This window comes from Anomaloglossus baeobatrachus, chromosome 4, assembly GCF_048569485.1.
Source record: "Anomaloglossus baeobatrachus isolate aAnoBae1 chromosome 4, aAnoBae1.hap1, whole genome shotgun sequence".
NCBI classification, from domain to species: Eukaryota; Metazoa; Chordata; class Amphibia; order Anura; family Aromobatidae; genus Anomaloglossus; species Anomaloglossus baeobatrachus.
The window spans coordinates 115595825-115620354 of NC_134356.1; the positions used below are offsets into that span (position 1 = coordinate 115595825).

Consider the following 24530-nt stretch of genomic DNA (forward strand, 5'->3'; position numbering starts at 1 on the left):
ATTTGGATTTTGTAGGTGAAAAAAAAAATATGCAATGTATCACAGTACTAGCAAAGTGGATGAAATATAGCCAAATCTCATCTGCACACTCTGCATCTCAGGTCCATTTCCGAGCATTCTGCACAGATTATCCACAGATTTAAGGTCCATAGCATGTCTTTTTGTGCTGTGCATTTTAATCACAGATTTCAACTTGTGTAACGCCTAGACTGAATGACATTGTGGGATTTTGTTGCAGAAATTTAATGAAAATTCTGCTGCGATTCAGTTGTAAAATTTTCAAGTTTTATGTAGAGATCAGAATTTGTTGCTGATTTCAACCAATCCAATGAATAAAGTGACATATTTGTTGATGATCTACAGAAACACTTTGACATGCACCAGATATACTATAAGGCCCTGTGCGCACTAGAAAATGGAATTTTCTTAAGAAAATTCTGCAGGCCTTGAAAGATTACCACACCCGCGGTAAAAAAAAACGCAAAAAAACCGCACCGAAATTCGCATGCGTTTTATTGCGTTTTGGTGCGGTTTTGGTGCGGTTTCTGTGCGTTTTTTCCGCGGGTTGGTACATGTGTGTTAATGCATTTAATGCAATAATGCACATTGAGAACAAAAAAAAAGGTAATTTCCTTCTGATATAGATAGTTAAATAAATAGATAATGGATAGATAGATAGATAGATAGATAAATAGAAGGATAGATAAATGGATAGATAGAAGGATAGATAATCAATAGATTGATCTGTCCTCTATCAATCAATAGATAGAGTCCCTGTGAGCACACACTGCAGTTCTCACGAGCGGTAGTATGTTCACATTACCGACCGTGAGAAATGACCTTTGGTTACCTCTGCAGGCTTGTTACGAGGCTGCATTCAGTACAGTGTGTCAGTCGCAGCTAGATGCAAGCGTCGTGGGACCTCTGTGGATTACGCCAGAGCTGTGTGTTGGGAGAGGTTAATAAAGGGGTGAAAGAGGGGCTTTTTTGTCTTTTATTTAAAATAAAGGATTTTTCAGTGTGTGTGTTTATTCACTTTACTTACGGGTTAATCATGGAAGCTGTCTCATAGACGCTGCCATGATTAAGCCTGGACTTAAATGGCAGCGATGCGCTGCCATTTAACTCCTTATTACTTGGATTTTCATCGCATCACGGCAATATGGAAGAGCCGGGGACACCCCGGGACTGTCGCATAATGCATGCGACAGTCCCAGGGCAGCGGCGGGCTGATATTCTCGGCTGCCGGAGGGGGGGCATTAAACCTGGCCCTTGCCCTCCCCAGTCTGAGAATACTGGGCCACCGCTGTGTGTTTACCTCGGCTGGACGGTAAAAATACAGCGGAGCCCGCGTTTTGTTTTTTTTTTATTTTTATATGTACGTTTGATTTGTATGTGTATTCTATATGTCTGTGTCTGTATGAGTGTGATGTGTGTGTTACTCTGTGCTCCGCTTCCTCTTCCTGTCATAATGACATCACTTCCCTGCAAAACGCAGGCATTGAGGAACATTATGTCCCGAAAATGCAAAATACCGTAGGGAATAACGCAGGAAAACGCAATGAACCGCACAGAATTTGCTACCTGCATTATTCCCTGCGGGATTTCATGATTACATTACAGTCAATGGAGTGAAATCCCACAGCTACCAGCGGAAAAGAAGTGACATGCAATTGTTTTTGCTGCGGGAATCCCGCAGCAAAACATGCAGCTGTCAAAATCCGCATAGTGCGCACAGCTTTTTTTTCCCATAGGATTTGCTGGTGAATCACTGCAGAGATGTTATGAACATTTTCTGCCTCGAAACATGCAGCAAAACCGCAGGAAATCCGCAGCAAAAAAATGGCAAGTGCGCACAGGACCTAATGCGGGCTCTACACGTTGCGACATCACTACCGATATATTGTCGGGGTCACGTCGTTAGTGATGCACATCCGGTGCCGGTAGCGACATCGCAATGTGTAAATCCTAGGTGCGACGATGAACGAGCGCAAAAGCGTAAAAAATTGCTGATCTGTGTCACGTTGTTCATTTCCATAATGTCGTTACTACTGCAGATACGATGTAGTTTGTCGTTCCTGCAGCACCACACATCACTGTGTGTGAAACCGCAGGAACAACAAACATCTCCTTACCTGCGTCCACCAGCTATGCGGAAGGAAGGAGGTGGGCGGGATGTTATGTCCCGAACATCTCCGCCCCTCCGCCTCTATTGGCCGGCCGCTTAGTGATGTCGCAGTGATGTTGCTGTGACGCCGAACGCACCTCCCCCTTGAAGGAGGGATTGTTCAGCGGTCACAGCAACGTCACCGACCAGGTAAGTGCGTGTGAAGCTACCGTAGCGATTATGTTCGCTACGGCAGCTAGCACCAGATATCGCATGTATGACGGGGGTGGGTGCTATCGCTCTCGACATCGCTAGCAATTGCTAGCGATGTCGCAGCGTGTAAAGGCCGCCTAAGAGTCACCTAATACATTTTCACACTGAAATATTCTTGTAAGGCTGCTTTCACACTACATTTTTTTAACATGCGTCATGAACGTTTTTTTGCTGTAAAAGCGGATCCTGCTTTTACAGCAAAAAAACGCATGCAAACGCATGAGTTATTTTGCAGGATCCTGTTACTTTAAGTTTATAGGCGGGCATTGGAGTCATGTGATCGGGAGTAACTGAAAGTGATAGACTGGGAGCCGGCTCGTAACCAAGGTAAATATCAGGTAATTTGCTTGGATACCCGATATTTATCTTTGTTACCAGCGTCTGCAGCTCTCAGGCGGGGGAGAGAGGCGAGGGAGAGGGAGGGGAAAGAGGAAGGTGGGGAGAGACAGAGAGGGAGTGGGGAGAGAGACTGATCACCCGAGGCTGGTTTCTGGGCATGCTCAGTAGAGCAAGCAAGATCCTGTCTATCAGCATGCCAGCGTTCACATGCATTCACATGCTGTTTACTCAGGATCCAGCAATTTGCAGTATTTGGACGCAGCTCAAAAACGCTACAAGTAGTGTTTTTGAAAAATGTTAAAAAACTGCAACTCGCTGGATCCTCACTATAACGCACGCAAACGCATGTTGACGCGAGTCCATTGCAAATGCATTGAAATTAAAACGCATTTGCACTGGATCCGCTTTTGCGTTAAAAAAAGTTCATGACGCATGTTAAAAAAACGTAGTGTGAAAGCAGCCTAACCCATGGATGAGCTAGTGTGATATGAGGTAATATGTGGGTTGATTTTCCGAATGAAAAATCTCCAGAGAATCCACTGTATGTGACCTTCCCCTATACTTTTTTTTTATGGCTTTCCATATATGTTTTACATCAAGCTTGTTTAAGCCGGAGACAGATACAACTGGTACAAAGTGATGCATCATCTTACTGTCAGTATTTCATATTTTAGAGCAGCAGTTCTTTTTATTCCAGAGCTGTCTGTCTATCCTACAGCTATTAAAGATTTTGGAAGCTTTGTTATCATTATTATATAGAGTGAAAATAAAAAGTCTACACACCCCTCTAAAACTTCCAGTTTTTGGTAATGTAAAAAAAAAAAATCATCAAATCAACAAGAATAATTTCAGAACTTTTTCCACCGTTAATGTCACCTATAAAACTGGCCAACACAATTTTTCAAAAGTTTTGCTGCCTTGAAAATTTGAGGTGATAATGATAAACCCATTGGAGCGAAGCAGAAATCCAGTTTTTTATAATCTGTATCATGTAGGAATTTTGCTAAACATGAGATAAAGTTTCATTGATTATGAAGTATTTCAATGTTATCTGCAGCATTATCTCAACTAAATCTAAAGTGTTTTGCTACTGATTTTTGCTTGAACTCAACATATAATAGCAATAATCAGCTGGCATTGATGGACTCCATTAGCCTTGATAATGCTTCTCCATCTTGGCAATATCTTGGTGAAACCGTTCACCATGTTCGTCACTGACTGCACCAAGATTTTCAAACAGGGGCGTACATAGAAATCATGGGGCCCCATAGCGAAAGGCTGAATGGGCCCCCCCCCAAATAAAAATAAATACAATAATATATTAACATAATAAACAGCATATATGTTATTGGGAAGCCATACAAGTTACTGGGGAGCCAGTGGGGTGGGGTGGGCATAAACGTTACTGGGGACATATATACACATTATGAATTAATCTTTATCCTAGCCAGGCTATACATCTACCAGTCCAGTAAGTAGACTATTGCCAAGCGCAGCTTCATCTGCAGGGACTGACGGTCACTGGGCAGCGCAGGGCCTAACGCTCGCTGAGTAATGCTGCAACAAAATGGTCATACAATTACCAAATAACACATTATATAGTGATACTGAACAACACCCACCATATCAAGACCAATAATACTACTATACATTCCAAAATAATGCCGCCACACCATGACCAAATATTATCAGCACATGGAGTCTGAATATAACTACCGTCCTGTTACTAAAGGCCATTGCCCAAAGACCAGTGGGTTCACACTGCAAATCCCAAAAAAAATCTGCAGTGTGTGAACTTGGCCTAAAGTAGCAATGTCCATCTTTGTGCCCCTCCCCACACACACAGTATAAATTTTCAGATGTCTCTCCCATATAATAGTAACAATTATGACCCTCTTTATAGCCTTAGGTACCATAATAAATCACTGCACAGCACAGGGATAATACACACAGTGATGTCAAAGTACAGGGATAATACACACAGTGATGTCACAATACAGGGATAATACACACAGGGATGTCACAGTACAGGGTTAACACACAGAGATGTCATAGTACAGGGTTAACACACAGAGATGTCACAGTACAGGGTTACCACACAGATGTCACAGTACAGGGTTAACACACACAGAGATGTCACAGTACAGGGTTAACACACAGTGATGTCACAGTACAGGGTTAACACACACAGTGATGTCACAGTACAGGGAATAATACACACAAAGATGTCACAGTACAGGGTTAACACAGACGTTACAGTACAGGGTTAACACACAGTGATGTCACAGTACAGGGTTAACACACAGTGAGGTCACAGTACAGGGTAAACACACAGTGATGTCACAGTACAGGGATAATACACAGTAATGTCACAGTACAGGAATAATACACAGAGATGTCACAGTACAGGATTAACACAGATGTCACAGTACAGGGTTAACACAGATGTCACAGTACATGGTTAATGCACACAGAGATGTCACAGTACAGGGATAATACACACAGTGATGTCACAGTACAGGATTAACAGACAGGGATGTGACAGTACAGGGTTAACACACAGGGATGTGAGAGTACAGGGTTAACACACAGGGATGTGACAGTACAAGGTTAACCCACAGGGATGTGACAGTACAGGGTTAACACACAGGGATGTGACAGTACAAGGTTAACACACAGGGATGTGACAGTACAGGGTTAACACACAGGGATGTGACAGTACAGGGTTAACACACAGGGATGTGACAGGACACTTTCTTTCTGTAGTGTTACAGGCAGACATTTGCACATTATAATACTCACCTGCTCCTGTGAGAGATCATGTTAGTAGCAGCCTCTGGCCTCATGCTGCACTTCCTGTGGATTCTCCTGGCTGTGCTCAGATCCTGTCCTTTGCTTTTTCTTTCTATTCCTTCTGTTCTCGCTTTTCCTCGTTTTCCCTGCTCCTACTGTGGCGCCCCTGACCTGGTCAGGCACCATTGAGTACTGCACCCATGCTGGGGACAGTACAACACAGGTAATCCAGAAGGCTGACCGGGGTGTGGTACACAGGCGCATAGTAATCAGCTCTCACACATGTACCCATGAGAGGACCCCTGGGGATCCCAGGAGGGGGAAAAGCCTTGACCTTCACTGGAATAGTGGAGGGGGCCAAAAGCCTCCATCTCCTCTCAAGGGGTGTGGTAAGAGAATCTGGTTGCTAGGTGGCGTAGGCAAGAACAGGAGAGGAGGGGCAGTGAGTCAGTTAGAGCAGAACTCCATAGGGCTCAGTGAGGAGCAGACCTGTGGGGCTGTTGCTGTCTAACAGCGCCCGCGCAGTGGCTACTGACGGGGGAGAACGGTCAACTAGGAGGGCTACCCGAAATCCATCTTCAGCTAAAGAAAGGGCACGGAGTGGGAAGTAAGGAGACTGCTAGAGAGTACCAGGCCCAAACGGGCGGCAGATCCCGAAGCGGAGATAGATCCAGCTTTCTTTTGCTAAACCTGCCGGTGTGGGGCTCTCAAAGCCCACGCCACAACACCACAAAAGCCGCAGCCACGTAGCCACAGTTAGGGCCCATAGCTCACAGGAGGCAAGAAGCTGGAGTGATCTGGCCCAGGCAACAAGCACACGGCAAACGAAGGGGAGTGAGGCTTCAGCAACTTCCCTGGGTGACCCCCATAGGGACTCAAAGTCGGGGTCACCCCAAACCACCAAGGGCTAAGGAAGGCGAGTTAGTAGTCACCCTCACAAGTCAGCCTGAAGGACACCTGGTTCCCGCCTGGTTCATCCCAGCTACGCCCGGGTTACTCACCCTGCCACCTGAAGTGAGTAAAAACCCTGAAAGACATTCTGCCTGTGTGGAGTTATTCTGCGCCTTGTGGTACTACGCACCTACATCGGGCCCTGGGGCTTGCCTCACTCTCAGGAGGCTGTTCCAACTAACTGCACTCACCATCAGCCCCAGGCGTCCCTCAACCTGCAGTGGCGGTCCCTACTGGCCGCAATACTGAGAGTGGCGTCACGACAAGAAGAAGATCTCCTACCTGTGACCAGATCCAGCTTCGTGGAGTCCCTGAAGGTAATGCACCGACACTGCACTTGTGGGGCTTCACACTACTCCCTCTTTTCTCTACGTGCAATGCTCAGGTCTGTGCTCCTTCTGCCCTTCCATATTTTCAATCTCCCGCGCTATACTGAACAAGCTCCGCCCCCTCTCCTGATTGGTTGTTCTCCTCCTGGCATCTCTTACACTTCTCTGATTGGAAGAAGATGCTGCCTGTCCACTCCCTCCTCTTCAGCAGAGGCTGCGCACTGTGCAGTGTGGGCGTGTCTGCTCATGTGTGTTGCGGTGGACTGCAGCTTTACAAACAGTGCGGGCCCCCTGCCGCATTAATCAGCTGCTTGGTGACCGGGCAGCCCGTGCTGTGAATGAGGAAAGTGAAATCACAGATACAATGGGCAGCCGTCACGGGGCCCCTTTCAGGTCACGGGCCCCATAGCAGTGGCATGGCCTGCCTCTATTGACGGTACACCACTGCTTTCAAATGTGAATGCAGAAAATAAATTTTCTATGACATGTTGCACTTCATCGCTTTGTAATATTCAAGAAGGTTGTAAACCATTTCAATGCAGTTTGGTGCTCGATAGTTGCCAAAGAAATTCTCACACAATCTTGAATGATTTCCAAGCAATTTTTTCAGGCTCCATCAACAGCTCTTCAAAGTGCTTGTCAATGTCATTTATGATGGGTCATATTTGTGAACCAACAAAAATCCCTTCCTTAATCTTGGCATCGGGTATTCTTAGGAACATTTGTCTCAAATAACAAAAACCTTCTGGTTCCATGTTCATTACTTGCACAACATTTTTTATTAGACCGAGTTTTATGTGAAGTGGAGGCAGATACAGTATATCATTGCTGGCTCCACCAGTGCTTTATGTTTGACATTTTTATGCCCCGGAGTCAACTGGTTAAAGATCCTTCTACTGTAGTGTAACTGCTTATAATGGTTGTTCCATTCGCAATGAAACAGCATGTATTTGGTATATCCAAGCTGCAATCCATGCAGCAGTGACACTACTTTTAATTCTCTACAGATGTTTCAGTTGTAGTTGCTGTACTTGATGTGTTTCAACAACAGTTCCATGCGCTCGTATGCTTCTTTCATGCAAACAGCATAGCCAAGAGGTATTGAAGGATGAACGGATGAACATTACCATTGTGTCACAAGAGAGCATCATTGAGGCTTAACATTGATGAGTCAATAAAGAGACACCACTGTTTCGGTTCATGTTCTTAACCCATCAATGTCGTTGCAGAAGCACAGGTTGACCTGTTAAAAAAACAAAACAAAACCTGTGTTGTCATCTTGGGGGCTTCAAAAGACAGAAACGTTTGTATGAGGTGACAGCAAATGCCATCCTTGAAGTCTTGAACCCAGTAACTTTGCATTCACTTTTCACAAATGTAAATGCCAGACCAAGTCATTGAGTTCTGGCTGTGTTATAAGATGAAGCTCACCATACATACATGGCTCAAAGTCTGAATCAGCATCATTCCCCATCTCTGACCCATGGATTACAACATCTTCATCGGCTGCCTCCTCTAGGCTCCATGTCACTAATGGCTTTGGTACTGGAAGAGTGTCATCATGTGGCACTAACCTCATAGCTGAAGGCTCATTGGGATATTAAATGGATTTCTTATTCTTGGCAGAGAAACCAGTGTAACGCTGGTGGGTGTGGACATACAGTGCATTGGGACTGGCTCACGCTGGAGGTCATGACTAAGCGACTACCTCATCTTCACTAATGCCTCTGATAGTGAGTTTAGGCTTGTGCTGGAAGTCAACTACCAGGTACCACTCCAGGGGATCTCTTGGTACAGTAGCAGGCAGGACAGCTGGAGCAGACTGGACAGCTGGAGCAGACTGGACAGCTGGAATAGACTGTACAGCTGGAATAGACTGGACGGCAGGTGCAGACTGGATGGCTGGTGCAGACTGGACAGCTGGAAGGTATTGGCAAGAAGGTACTGGCAGGCAGGTACAGGCAAGGCAGGTACGGACAGGCATGAACTGGAACACAGGTACGGGTTAGGGGGCACAGGATATGGGAACAGGATAAGGGACCTAACAACTAGCAAACATGCAACAGAATGGACATGTTGCTCAGGCACATCCCATAGGGGTAGGGTGTCTTAAAACCATAGGATGAAAGTTGCTTACAGGTTAGGGCACGCTGGATCTTTAATAGCAGGGAGAAGCGCATGTGCCCTTAGCGTGCTCCATGGAGACCTATGTGGTGTGTGCAGGCTCCGGGAGCTGGCAGCTGAAACATGGGCAGAAGCCACCGGTGAGCTTTTGTAAAGGTGAATGCGTCGGTGTCCCTGCTGGGAGGAGGAAGCAGATAAACATGGGAGTGCCGGAGTTACAGAACACCCTTTATGCTCCCTCTTTTCAAAGCCCAAAAGGAATCTCTTCAGGAGAGATGGGCTTTAACATTCTTCCAAGGCTCCTCAGTATTCCAACCCCTCCAATCCACTAGAAAAAGGGTTTCACCTCTCACCTTTTTCATGCCCAAGATGCTATTTAGCTCAAAGACATCCTCAGAACTGACTGGTGAGGGCCAGGTGGAAGGAATTGAGGATATGTAAGGAGGCCAGAAGCTTAATCTTGTAGTATATAGCATTAATCTGCTGGAGGACGTCGAAGGGACCAATAAAACAGGGGCCTAACTTATAGAAAGGAAGCTTGAGGCAGACATATCTGGAAGAGAGGTATGAACTGATGGGGTATGAACTGATGGAACAGGGTCTCCTAGGCTGATCCTAAAATTGGGCCCCTTGCGCTGTCCCTTATCTCGAAGGTAGGCTGAATGGTAGCCAGGTTCAAGCCCCCAGCTTGATCTTGTCTCCTGCCTGAGCCGTGATACTACTCCCCCCAAACCAAGAGAGCAGGCCAGAAGCCCAATAACAAAAATCTCACAAATAGGTAGAGAAGGGTAAACAAAAACTCCTGCACACTGCACTCAAACACAAAGTAGGGACAGTAAGTAAGTAAGTAAGTAGGAAATAAATGCACAACTGGTGAACTCACACACCATGCAGAACTATAACTTGTAAATCACCTTAGAACTGGAAAACCACAGGAACCGAGGAAGCAGAAGCTATATTCGGCACTCAGGACCAGAAACCAGAACCTTATAAAGAGTGAAAGTAGTAATCAGCTGACTGAGTTCCCAGCAGCTGAACACAAGCCAGCAGTAATTAATTTCTGCTGTATTGGAGAGCAGTGAAGCCAGACTCAGCCGACGCCCATGACAGGCTGTGCAACTAAGGGATTCCAGACTGCTTGTCAGACTCTGCAGTGTGAACAGAGTCAGATGCCACCATGACACCCAGCGAGTGCAACGCCGAACACTGCACGACAGCTGATGTTCATATACAATGTAGAATAGAAAATTTGCGGAGGACTCAAACACATGATTGTTGTAGGAGAATTCAGCCCAAGGTAGAAGTCTGACCCAATTGATGTGGTGTGCATTGACCTTGTGCCGAAGAACATTTGTCAAAATTTGATTCACCCACTCCACTTAGCCACTGGACTGAGGATGATAGGCCAAAGAGAACTGGACACATCTATCAGATACTATGTGGAGGGGTAGACCATGAAAGCGGAAGACGTGCTGAATGAACTAAGCAACGGAGCTGAAGGAAAGCCAGACAAAGAAGTTAAGTGGGCCATTTTGGAGAATCGGTCCACTACCTATGATGGAACACCCCGGGGACAACAGAAGATCATTGATAAAGTCAATATATGTATATATATATATATACTGCCAAGGACCAGAAGACAGATGGAAGCTGTTTGGGCACATATGGTGTGGTATAAAGTTCTAGGTAAAGTCATTGTTGCGTCAAATTTAATTCACTTCTTGATGACTGTCTTCACAGTGTTCCATGGTATAGATATAAGCCTTGGAAAAAAAATCCTACTAGAATAAGTAAAGTTTATGTGGGTTTAATCAGAATCACTTTAATAATGGCAAGTGTGTACTGTTCCAATTATAAGGCGCTCAAACCTATGTGACTACATTATTTTAATTTTGTTACTTTTATTTTCCTCATCAAAATGATTTCAGCTTGTTTCTCAATGATATATACAGATTGTGGGTGACAAAAGTGGAAAAAGTTCTGAAATGAATCCTCATGGTATGATTTTTTTTTACAAAAGTATTTAAACATGGGTGTGTAGACTTTTAATATCCACTGTGCAATAATGAAATAGGTTGATGGAGGATGTCCACTCTATTGGTAAAGTTGGTGTAATGGTTTCTGGAAAAATTTTAGTTAGGTCACTGTCTCCATGTATAATTCTGATTTATTATTGGAAAAAAACTAATAAATATTGTTCTTTTTAAAAATGCAGATAAGAAAGATATCACAAGCGCTATAGGGAGTGCAACAGAGGCACACAGCAAGGTGGGTCTTACAAATAAGTCTTAGGAGTACTTTGCACACTACGACATTGCAGGTGCGATATTGGTGGGGTCAAATCAAAAGTGACGCACATCCGGCGTCGCTGTCAACATTGGAGTATGTGAATCGTTTTAACTACGATTAACGAGCGCAAAAGCGCCAAAATCGTATGATCGGTGTAGCGTCGGTCATTTCCATAATTTGGGAAGGACCGATGTTACGATGTTGTTCCTCGTTCCTGTGGCAGCACACATCGCTGTGTATGAAGCCACAGGAGCGAGGAACATCTCCTTACCTGCGTCCCGGCTGCAATGAGGAAGAAAGGAGGTGGGCGGGAATATTTACGTCCCGCTAATCTCCGCCCCCCTGCTTCTATTGACCGCCTGCTGTGTGACGTCGCTATGACGCCACACGACCCGCCCCCTTAGGAAGGAGGCGGTTCGCCGGCCAGAGCGACGTCGCAGGGCAGGTGAGTGCATGTGAAGCTGCCGTAGCGATAATTTTCACTAAGGCAGCTATCACAAGATATCGCAGCTGCGACGGGGGCAGGGACTATCGTGCTCGGCATCGCTACCATCGGCTTGCGATGTTGTAGTGTGCAAAGTACCCTTTCGGACCGTGTTATAAAATTTATACTGTTATATTGTATAATTGGCAATGTTAAACTATAGGTGATAAATGCATCTAGTGAATAAATCCTTTAATACACATGTAAGTAAAAATAATATATTATCAGACTTTGAGAGTGCTTATACTTCTTACTTACCAATCTATGGCAAGTTTTCTTTCGTAGTGGAAATACTTTTTAATGTGATATATCAAACATCATTGTAGAATTGGCCTGGAAAACTAAAGGGCTATTGATACAGTACTTGGACTATTGTCTGCTATATATAGAGTACATGAGCATGTATGTATAATAATATGTCATATACTATACCATCTATATATTTATTGTCTAATTCTGTTTGTCTGTAACGGAAATCTCGCGTCGCTGATTGGTCACACCAGCCGCCCGCGACAAATCAGTGACAGGCGCAGTCTGGCCGCGAATTGGTGCGGGATTTGAACCACACTTCGCTGATTCGTCGCACACAGACACCGCCGCACACAGACACTGCTGCACACAGACACCGCCGCACACAAACACCGCCGCACACAGAAGTCTCTGTATACACCCCAGCAGCCTCTATATACACCCCAGCAGCCTTTATATACACCCCAGCATATACATCCCAGCAGCCTTTATATACACCCCACAAACCAAAGCCTCTATATACACCCCAGAAGCAGCCTCCAGCACACAGTAAAAAAACCCAAAAAACGATTTTACTCACCTTACACTTTCTTCTCTTTTCATACTCTGTAGTACTTTCTCCCTCCCCTCGCTGGCCCTGCAGGCTGGGAAATGCGGCTGCTTCCTATTTCCTCCTCGGCATGTTCCGCCCACCTCTCTGCTCAGCTGCCTCCGGATTGGATGTGGGTGTTGCTGAGGGAGTGGTGCGGGCTACATAAACTACATACATATTCTAGAATACCCGATGCGTTAGAATCAGGCCACCATCTAGTGAGTCTATAAATCTGTACCAAACCAAAAAGACCTAGCTTTATTTTTGAAATAGAGTATGCTGTTATAAGAGTAGCTGCTGTGCTGCAAGAATGATACTAATGATTAATATACTCTGCATCATACAGAAAGAATCTATAAGAGAAAAACCTAGCGAAATGCATGTGCCAAGGATAGATCTTCATCACTTGTCACAGAAAGAAGCTGATCATGATCACCATGCATCACTATCACACAGACGAAGTGGAATAATACCAGAAAAACAGAAGATATTTCGGACCAACCAGGATATTGAAGGTATGCACACTAATACTGCTTGCAGAATAGTCTATTATTTTGAAGTACAACCATGGCAGTTTCTAGTATTTCTGCTTCCTGAGGTAAAATTTGAAATGGTGTCTTCCCCACAGTGCAATTATCATGCCCCGAGTTTGGGACTCAATCCCAAGCCCTTGTTCTGCGTGGTCAGTTTCTTTCCCTGCTGAGCCACAGCCTGCTCAGTCCCTCTCCAAATGCTGGTTGTCTTTAACCTTTGTTTCTATACTTTTGGTTTGTTGTTATTGGGTGTTCTAACTTACTCATTTTCTTTCCTATCACATCTCAGGTGGGACTATTTATACTTTCCTGATACTAGCCTTCTCTGCTGCCTATATTTTGCATGTAGATTGTTGCTATGGAGTTCCAGCCCTGTAGTTAGGTTGTTAGGAGATTAGCCTTGCTTTCAATTATTATTTCTCCTTTGTCTGCTTGTACACATGTTTTATGTTTCCTCACCTTAGGTCCCTACCTATCCCGGCACACTACTCTATTTTGGCTTATACTTTTTAGCAACCTCTCTTCTGGTTCCTCAAGAGGTACAAGGAATATGTTGATGGCGCTTTTTAGGCAGACAGGTCTGAGTTGTAAGTTTCTAGTGTTGTGGCTAGGAATATTCAAGCCTATGCAGGAGCCATTAGGGGTTGTGCAGTTAGGGGTACTTGTCTGTACAGGAACCATTAGGGTGTGGTGGTAGCTGCATTGAGATAGACGGTGAACAAATGCAATTCCATTATTGGTTTTTTTTGAGGCTTTATTTTTTATGATGTTCATTCATTATTACTTAATCTAAGGGCACTTGTACCTGTGATCATCCGATTGCTTAAACCAGACCTGGGAAACCTATGGCCTGTTGGTCACATCCACACCTTTTCCTTTTTCTATCTGGCCTTCAAATGGATACAGCAAAAGGACTGTAAGCAGTAGGTAGTTCTGTAGTATCCTGCAGCTTCATCATTTCTATAATGACCATGTAGTACAGATCCACCCGCAATTCAAATGAATAGGAGAAGGATCTGCAGTACAAAACCGTGGCCACTATAGCTTTGACGGAGCTGTACCAGTAATTGCTAATTGATAGGGGTGCCTAATGTCATACCCCTACTCATCTGGTATTGATGGACTATCCAAATGATAGGCCATCAATAAAAATGTATGGACAACTTCTTTAACAATGTGAATGAGATGTTACAAATTGTTATCAGTCATCTTCAGACACATGGGAACCACAGTACTAATTAAACATATGCAGTACCACAAATAGACATTGACATCCAGGTACCTTACAGATGCAGATGACAGCTTCTTTGATTGAAGTCGTTCTCATGCCTTTTGTCTTCAACTGGTCCAGACAACAAGATTACTTTGGTCACACACAGCTAGTCTTTGCAGACTTCCATCTTGTCTGGTTTTCGGCTGGATATCACAACACGATTCCTTTAAAAATTAAAGTGTCATTACAATGCTCCTGAATAACAATATCTGACTTTTCTGTACCCCTGAATAATACGCCCTTCATTTAGAGCCTGATAGCTGTAGAGTCTCCAATACACAGTATGATGGTGATTTTTGTCTCCTATACATAGCCTGATGATCCCACAGCCTCACACATATGATATGATAGTTCATAACTCCCCATTCACAGTATGATAACCCTACTGTCATCCACACAGTATGATGTCTCCATAGTCCCACTATACACAGTATTATGGACCATAGACCCCTCTATTAAGTGTAATCATCTAGAACTCTCCTATACACAGTGTGTTTACCCCTATATACACTATGATGGCCCATGGCCCACACATACATGTTAGCCCCCTGTGGGTTTTCACAAAATCCAAGGCATTACTTGCCAATGGAACAGCAGAATTACTCAATAATACAGCAGAGCTGGGCATATCAATAGTTTTTAGGTAGTGCTGATTAACAGTCCACTGTAGTAGTGTGAAATCCTTGATAACATGATGCACAGAAGAACAGAGAGAACATTTAGTAGGTAGGAGGATGCAAAAAGAGGAAAAAATGTGATCTGACACCCATTAACAAAGCAGCAAAAAAACCTTTATTAAAAGTGGTGTAGGTGACAGTGTGTTGTACAGACAAACATACAGGGGTGCACATTCCAGCCATCAAAAAATAGAAGTTTACAAAAGAGTCATACATAATGTAATATACCCCAATCTATGGTAACCAACTGATGTGAACACTATATTGAGTGGATCTATATGGGAGAGACCGAGAGGGCCAAGGAAGTGTAGAAAGCCAATGGCAACCCTATAGTTAAGGGCAAAAATTAATTAGCATATAAGTTCACCTATATAAAACCAGGTCAGAGGAAGCTTGCATGAATGGCATCTGCCCTGACGTTTCGGCTAGGAAGACTTCATCTGGGGTGTGGCATTATGGAGGGGAAAGAGCGTTTAAAAAGGAGGCATCACCCAATCGGGCCCCTGTTTCTTGGAATCTGCGCCCCCTGTATATTTGTCTGTGCAACACGCTGTCACGTACACCACTTTTAATAAAAGTTTTTCACTGCTTTGTTAATGGTTGTCAAATCGCATTTTTTTCCTATTTTTGTATCTTGATTCAGTGATTGGCCTAGGGTCCTTACTGCTTGCATGACACCTTTGTAGCAGATATGCCTATACTGATAATCAATTACAATCATGCAATGGGTTTGTCTGTTGATTTTTATTGAGGAGTCAGGAGGATGACACGGTGCCCAGTGCAGTAGATATTACAGCTGAGCAACAATTAGGAAGAAGAAAGACCAATTTTAACTTAATTCTATCATTTTTCTATAAGAATTCTTCTCTGCTCTAATGGTTTAGATTTTTTGTTAGGTTTATTCCTATTACATACAGTTGCTATAACCATTGCATTATTTTCCATTTTTAGGGTTGGTAGAAATGCTGAACAGAGTGCAGAATACTCGGGCTGATGACCAGCGTGGACTCCTCTGTAAAGATAACCTCGAACTACCTGAGTTTCTGAAACTTCCAACAGATGAGAAATGTGACCATTGCCAGACCACCTCTCAGGATACTGCCATAGTGATGGAGACTGTTCCACTGATAGTGATGGAGTCTCTTCCACCATGCTCTGATATATCTGCTGAACACTGCAATGAAAAAATCCTTTCCTCAGACAGCACATCAGTAGAAGCAGTGGGCTGCGTACCTTCTAATTTAGAGAATTCCAATGCCTGCCCTTGCATTTCCATTGACAGCCATGATACATCTTTTCCAGTGACAGCTGACAATGTAACTTCTCTCCAAATGGAAACATTGGGTACAGAAGAAAAGGACACTGTGCTTTAAACATTACGCATTTCTTCTATTTATTGTGCTAATCCACTGCAGATTGTAGCCATGCATGGCTTGTCCAAGAGTGTAGCTAGAGGTGATACAGAGGTAGCAGTAGTAGCCAGCCCTGGTGCCCAAAGGTGCCACATAAAAGGACATATTTAAATGACACCAGGTACTTTGTTACATATTTTGCATTGGGGCCCAGGAGCCACAAGACCAAGTCAACATGACTACATCGCCAACCATTCATGCAAAAGGCTTATTCTGGGGTAGTCTTGTCAATGCTTAATCCCTGATGCCAAATCATGACTATGCATGTGCTGTGCTAATGCCATAACCGATATGATGGTATTTATTTATGGAATTTTGACCACTGTTTATTGCTTTTTTACCATTCACTAATAGATGACTACAGCATGAACAATGGTAATTACACTTTCTCACTATATTGGGTATAATACATGTTTACTGCATCTTCAAAGCTGGATTAAATTGTAGCAGAATTTACCACTTTGAAATAAAGGCATGCTGTGGACTTCTACCATGGAAGGGATGAAACCCATTGGAAATACTGCACATACTGTATGCTGTACAATAGGCAAAAACCACATGAATTTTGTATAGTTCCTTAGAGGAAAACATCTATGAGCTCTGTACTGTACAGATGACCTGCCATCTTTGTTTCTGTGTACAACCCAAGCTTATAAGGCATTATCAAAAATGACTTACTGATTAAATCAACTTTTTATTTTATTATTTTCTTTTTGCTCTGGTGGTGTTTTTTTCTTTAATCCCAATATTACTTTGTAAGTGAAAATATTAGTTACACTGGTGTGAAAAAGTGTTTGCACCCTCCATGATTTCCTATTCTTTTGCATGTTTGTCACACTTAAATATTTCAGATCACTAAACAAATTTAATATTAGATAAAGATAACTCAAGTAAACACAAATTGCAGTTTATAAATAAAGATTATTATTATTATTATTAATGGAAAAATAAATCCAAACCTGTGTGAAAGGGGATTCCCCCTTAAAACATAAGTTAACTGAGGTTTATAACATCTTTGGGAAGCTGAGTTCAATTTCCCAAGTCACACCCAGGCCTGATTACTGCCACACTTGTTCTCATCAAGAAATCACTTAAATAGGATCTGACTGACAAAGTGAAGTAGACCAAAAGATCCTCAACAGCTAGACATCATACCGTGTTCCAAAGAAATTCAGGAACAAATGAGGAACAAAATAGTTGAGATCTAACAGTCTGGAAAAAGTTATAAGTTATTTCTAAAGCTTTGGTGCTGCAGCAAACCACAGTAAGAGCCGTTATCCATAAATGGTGAAAACATGGAACAGTGGTGAACCTTCCCAGGAGCTGCTGGCCAACCAAAATTACCCCAAGAGCGCAGCGACAACTTATCCATGAGGTCACAAAAGACTCCACAACAGCATCCAAAGATCCTAGGCCTCACTTGTCTCAGTTAAGGTCAGTGTTTTTTATGACTTCACCATAAAAAAGAGACTGGGAAAAAATGTACATCAGGGTTCCAATATGAATGCCACTGCTGAGCAAAAAGATCACAAAGGCTTGTCTCGGTTTTGCAAAAAACATCTTGATGATCCCCAAGACTTTTGGGAGAATATTTTATGGACTGATGAGACAAAAGTTTAACTTTTTGGAAGGTGTACTGTATGTCCTATTACATCTGGCATAGAAGTAACACAGCATTTCAGAAAAGGAACATTATGCCAACAGTAAAATATGGTGGTGGTAGTATGATGGTCTGTGGTTGTTTTGCTGCTTCAGGACCTGTAAAACTATCTGCGGTAAATTAAACCATGATCTATGCTGTCTACCAAAAAATCCTGAAGGAGAATGTCCGGCCATCTGTGACCTCAAGCTGAAGCACACTTGGGTTATGCAGCAGGACAATGATCCAAAACACATCAGCAAGTCCACCTGAGAATGGCTTAAGAAAAATAAAATTAAGATTTTGGAGTGGCCTAGTCAAAGTCGTGAACTTAATCCGATTGAGATGCTGTGGCATGACTTTAAAAGGTGGTTCATGCTCGTAAATGTCACGCTGTACTAATGGGTGTTCTGAGGAAGTGCAATGCAAACTCCATTAGATGGCAGCAGAGTGAAAAAGGAGCAGAATAAACCTGAGTAGTACAGTGAAGTCACCACAAGGTGGCAATAAAATAGTCAGACAAGCCGGGACGGATACTACAGGTCAAAGTACAGAGCAATCAAACACGTAGTCACAAACAAGGAATGGGGTCAAGAGCCTGTCAGTAACTGAGGTGTCAGAGGGTAGAGGCAGAATCAGGTCAGGGCCAGAGCTAAGTGATACTAGGAAGACAAGATACACAAGATAAGGAGCTCAGATAGGAGGGATGGGATGGGATGGGATGGGAGGAGGTAAGCAGACACAGGTAGGGATCAGAGGAATGCGGCAGGACAGATCAGTAACTCACCAGAGCCAGCTATACACAGCAAAGGCATAGAATATAACTGGCAAGGCCCAAAGGATGAGTGGCCAATTATAGCGTCCCGGGAACAGGAACGAGGCAGAGGGAAGTTAACCCTTGACATGATCTGGCCAGGGCTGGAACACTGCCAAAGCAGATACCGGCGTGGATCATGACAGTAAACCCTCCAATGTGGCTGAATTACAACAATTTTGCAAAGATGAGTGGGCTAAAATTCCTCAAGAGCGTTGTAAGAGACTCATTGCCAGTTATCGCAAATGCTTGATTGCAGTTGTTGCTGCTAAGGGTGGCCCAACCAGGTATTAGGTTTATGGAGCAATTATTTTCTCACACAGGCCCTGTAGGTTTGGATTTCTTTTTCCCTTAATAATAAAGACTTTCATTTATAAACTGCATTTTGTGTTTACTTGTCTTATCTTTGTCTAATAAAAAGGACATTCAGAAGTTAGAGTCAGTTCAAAGGCGGGCAACTAGACTATTACAAGGAATGGAAGGCCTCCCATATGATGGCAGATTGAAAAAGTTAGATATGTTTAGCTTAGAAAAAAGACGTCTCAGAGGAGATCTCATTTATATGTATAAATACATGTGTGGTCAATATAAAGGACTGGCACATAACTTATTTCTTCCGAAAACAATACTAAGGACCAAGGGGCACTCACTGCGAGTGGAAGAAAAGCGATTCCGACACCTAAATAGGAAAGGGTTCTTTACAGTTAGAGCAGTCAGACTGTGGAATGGCCTACCACAAGAGGTAGTAATGGCAGATACTATAACAGCTTTTAAAAAAGGGCTGGATGATTTCCTCAGTACACAAAACATTGTTGGTTATAAATGACTTAGTGACTAAATGTAGAACTGGTGGAGGAAGGTTGAACTAGATGGACCTAGGTCTTTTTTCAACCTAAGTAACTATGTAACTATGTAACTATGTAATATTTAAAGTTGGTGATCTGAAACATTTAGTTGTGACAAACTTTTTCACACCAGTGTAGAATGAGTACAGAGTGTCCACAGTCGGCTATCGCTTTTTATTTTTCAGATAGAGCAGTGTTCAGTCAGCATTATCTTAAGAGGTTTGAAAATAGGTCACAGACCCAGACCTAACTCATAGGTATAAGGGACCACTATAAATACTATAGAACCAAAGAAAAAGTGGTACTAACCCAATGTTCAATAAAAATTATTTAATCTTTATTAATTTACATAATTAAAATACAACAAGGAGTCCAAAATAATGGTAAGCTATATCACGTACAATTACAAAAATTCAACAATTGTATGTTATACCGATACATACAAGTAATTATAATACAGGGAGTACTAATAATAATATCATGTTCACCTGCTAGCCTAATTTAGGACATACATAGTTATAGCACAGAATTTTAATCCCTAATTACTGCGGTATCAGTATAATTATATATACATAACTGTTTCCCAGTTAAGGCTAATTACTACTGGGGGAGACCAAAGCCCACAACCACTACCACTCACAGAAAGTGACTAACCTGTACATTGTTACAGTGCCTTGAAAAAGTCTTCATACCCCATAAATATTTCCACATTACACTCACACTCATGTACAGTCATATGAAAAAGTTTGGGCACCCCTATTAATGTTAACCTTTTTTCTTTATAACAATTTGGGTTTTTGTAACAGCTATTTCAGTTTCATATATCTAATAACTGATGGACTGAGTAATATTTCTGGATTGAAATGAGGTTTATTGTACTAACAGAAAATGTGCAATCCGCATTTAAACTAAATTTGAACTGTGCAAAAGTATGGGCACCTCAACATAAAAGTGACATTAATATTTTGAAGATCCTCCTTTTGCAAAAATAACAGCCTCTAGTCGCTTCCTGTAGCTTTTCATGAGTTCCTGGATCCTGGATGAAGGTATATTTGACCATTCCTGTTTACAAAACAATTCCAGTTCAGTTAAGTTTGATGGTCGCCGAGCATGGACAGCACGCTTCAAATCATCCCACAGATTTTCAATGATATTCAGGTCTGGGGACTGGGATGGCCATTCCAGAACATTGTAATTGTTCCTCTGCATGAATGCCTGAGTAGATTTGAAGCGGTGTTTTGGATCATTGTCTTGCTGAAATATCCATCCCCTGTGTAACTTCAACTTCGTCACTGATTCTTGCACATTATTGTCAAGAATCTGCTGATACTGAGTTGAATCCATGCGACCCTCAACTTTAACAAGATTCCCGGTGCCGGCATTGGCCACACAGCCCCAAAGCATGATGGAACCTCCACCAAATTTTACTGTGGGTAGCAAGTGCTTTTCTTGGAATGCCGTATTTTTTTGCCTCCATGCATAACGCCTTTTTGTATGACCAAACAACTCAATCTTTGTTTCATCAGTCCACAGGACCTTCTTCCAAAATGTAACTGGCTTGTCCAAATGTGCTTTTGCATACCTCAGGCGACTCTGTTTGTGGCGTGCTTGCAGAAACTGCTTCTTTCGCATCCGTCTCCCATACAGCTTCTCCTTGTGCAACGTGCGCTGTATTGTTGACCGATGCACATTGACACCATCTGCAGCAAGATGATGCTGCAGGTCTTTGGAGGTGGTCTGTGGATTGTCCTTGACTGTTCTCACCATTCTTCTGCTCTGCCTTTCTGATATTTTTCTTGGCCTGCCACTTCTGGGCTTAACAAGAACTTTACCTGTGTTCTTCCCTTTCCTTACTATGTTCCTCACAGTGGAAACTGACAGTTTAAATCTCTGAGACAACTTTTTGTATCCTTCCCCTGAACAACTATGTTGAATAATCTTTGTTTTCAGATCATTTGAGAGTTGTTTTGAGGCGCCCATGATGCCACTCTTCATAGGAGATTCAAATAGGAGAACAACTTGCAAGTGGCCACCTTAAATACCTTTTCTCATGATTGGATACACCTGCCTATGAAGTTCAAAGCTCAATGAGGTTACAAAACTAATTTAGTGGTTTAGTAAGTCAGTAAAAAGTAGTTAGGAGTGTTCAAATCAAGAAATTGATAAGGGTGCCCATATTTTTGCACCAGTCAAATTTTGTTTAAATGCGGATTGCACATTTTCTGTTAGTACAAGAAACCTCATTTCAATCCAGAAATATTACTCAGTCCATCAGTTATTAGATATATGAAAGGACCAGGGGGCACTCACTGCGAGTGGAAGAAAAGCGATTCCGACACCTAAATAGGAAAGGGTTCTTTACAGTTAGAGCGGTCAGACTGTGGAATACACTACCACAAGAGGTAGTAATGGCAGATACTATAACAGCTTTTAAAAAAGGGCTGGATGATTTCCTCAGTACACAAAACATTGTTGGTTATAAATGACTTAGTGACTAAATGTAGAACTGGTGGAGGAAGGTTGAACTAGATGGACCTAGGTCTTTTTTCAACCTAAGTAACTATGTAACTATGTAACTATGTAACTATGAAATAGCTGTTGCAAAAACCCAAATTGTTATAAAGAAAAAAGGTTAACATTAATAGGGGTGGCCAAACCTTTTCATATGACTGTATTTTATTGGGATTTTATGTGATATACCAAAACAAAGTAGCAAGTATTTGTGAAGTGTAAAGGAAATGATACCTGGTTTTCTAAATATTTAAAGAATATAAATCTGAAAATTGTGACATGCATTTGTATTCAGCCCCCTTGAGTCAATGCTTTGTAGGACCACCTTTCACTGCAATTAATGCTGTAAGTCTTTTGTGGTATATCTGTAAAAGCTTTACAGATCTAGAGGCTGAAATCTTTGCCCATTATTTTTTGTAAACTAGCTCTAACTCAGTAAGATATTGGATGGAGGCGTCTGTGAACAGCAATTTTCAAGTCTTGCCACAGGTTCTCAATAGTATTTAGGTCTGAACTTTGACCGGGCCTTTCAAATAAATGAATATGTTTTGATCTAAACCATTCCATTGTAGCTCTGAACATATGTTTAGGGTTGTTGTCCTGTTGGAAGGTGAATTTCCACCCAAGTCTGAAGTTTTTTTACTGCTTCTAACAGGTCTTCCTCCAGCATGTCCCTGTATTTATCTTCATCCATCTTCCCAACAACTCTGACCAGGTTTCCTGTCTCTGCAGAAGAAAAGCATCCCCACAGCATTATGCTGCAACCACCATGTTTAATGGTGTTTTCAGGATGATGTTCAATGTTAGTTGTCCACTGCAGATAGCATTTTTCATTTAGCCTCAAAAGTTTTACTTTGGTCTCATCTCACCAGAGCACTGTCTTTCACCTGCCATGTTGGGGACATAGCTATCATGTAAAGGAAGGTGCTCTAGTCAGATAAGACCATAATACATCTTTTTGGGCTGAATTCAAAATACTATATGTGGTGGAAACCTAAATGAACACTGCATATGTCCCTGAAAACATTATCCCTACCATCAAACATGGTGGCGGCAGCATCATGCAGTGGGGATGCTTTTCTTCAGCAGAGACAGTGAAGCTGATAAGAGTTGATGGGAAGCTGGATGGAGCTACAGTAAATGCAGGGTGATCCTGGAGGAAAACCTGTTAGAGGCTGCAATAGACTTGACATGGGGGTTGTAGGTTCATCTTCCAGCAGGACAAGGAGCTACAATAAAATGGTTTGGTCACATGACTATGGAATAAGTGGTCACTAGTCCACATGATGCAATACAGGCACCTGACCTCGATGTATTGACATGCGATCACATGATACTGTATCAGAGCACCAGGCAACCATACAGCTGGTAAATAGGACATGATCCTGAATATACTATGCAGATGATCTGGCACTGCACATGAATGATGCTCTCCCTACTTGGCTAGCTTATTTTATGTGTTTTTATATTGTATATGTTTTAACACAATATCTTTCAGTTGTATACAGCTTCTATGGTAACATGGGAGAGACATGCGGGAGGAGGCAAAAGGAGCGGCCCAGTAGTTCCCAGATATAAAATGGCTCAGTGTACTGCATGTATGGTAGCTTCATCTGCCATCCTGTTTATTCTTTAAAAAAGCCATTTGATGGCCGAAACATCGATTTTATGATGCATTATGGGTGAATAAAGGAATTCAATCATCTCTCTGGTGCCTTGGAAATGATTTGTCTCTGGTGTATGAGTAGATAAAAGCATATTCATATGTGAATGGCCAAGTCACAGTCCAGACCTAAATCCCATTGAGAATCTGTGGTAAAACTTGATAACTACTGTTCATAGACACCTCTATCTGATATTACTGATCTAGAGCTATTTTGCAAAGAAGAATGGGCAAACATTTCCATCTGTAGATGTGTAAAGCTGTCAGAGACATACCCCAAAGACTTGCAGCAGTAATTGCAGCGACAGGTGGACCTACAAAGTATTAACTAAGGAGGGCTGAATATAAATACACGGCAATATTTTTTTAGATTTATATGTTTTACATATTTATAAAACCATGTATAATATTATTTCTTTGTGTTGGCATATCACCTAAAATCCCAATAAAATACATTCAAGTTTGTGGATGTAAAATGATACGTATTGAATTGATGATGCACTACAACTTTGCAATTCACTTTTTTTCTCTATCTCGTTCCGTTTTCAAAATAAAATTGCTAACTCCGTTGTTTTCCACCAGGTGGCGCTATAGGTGGTTTCATTGCGTAGCGCATGGCTACTTTACTATACC

The 24530-nt window shown here is 42.5% G+C and overlaps 1 protein-coding gene across 2 annotated transcripts in view; it reads left to right on the forward strand.

The window, feature by feature from the left end:
- RGS14 (regulator of G protein signaling 14) overlaps positions 1–17130 on the forward strand; it is a 277457-nt gene extending 260327 nt beyond the window's left edge. For both annotated transcript variants that reach the window (XM_075344512.1, XM_075344513.1), the window contains 3 exons: positions 11132–11184; positions 12877–13045; positions 15965–17130. In XM_075344512.1, coding sequence (XP_075200627.1) covers positions 11132–11184; positions 12877–13045; positions 15965–16386 — 644 coding nt within the window. In that variant the 3' untranslated portion in view covers positions 16387–17130. The remainder of the gene's footprint in view (positions 1–11131; positions 11185–12876; positions 13046–15964) is intronic.
- The last annotated feature ends 7400 nt before the right edge of the window (positions 17131–24530 follow it).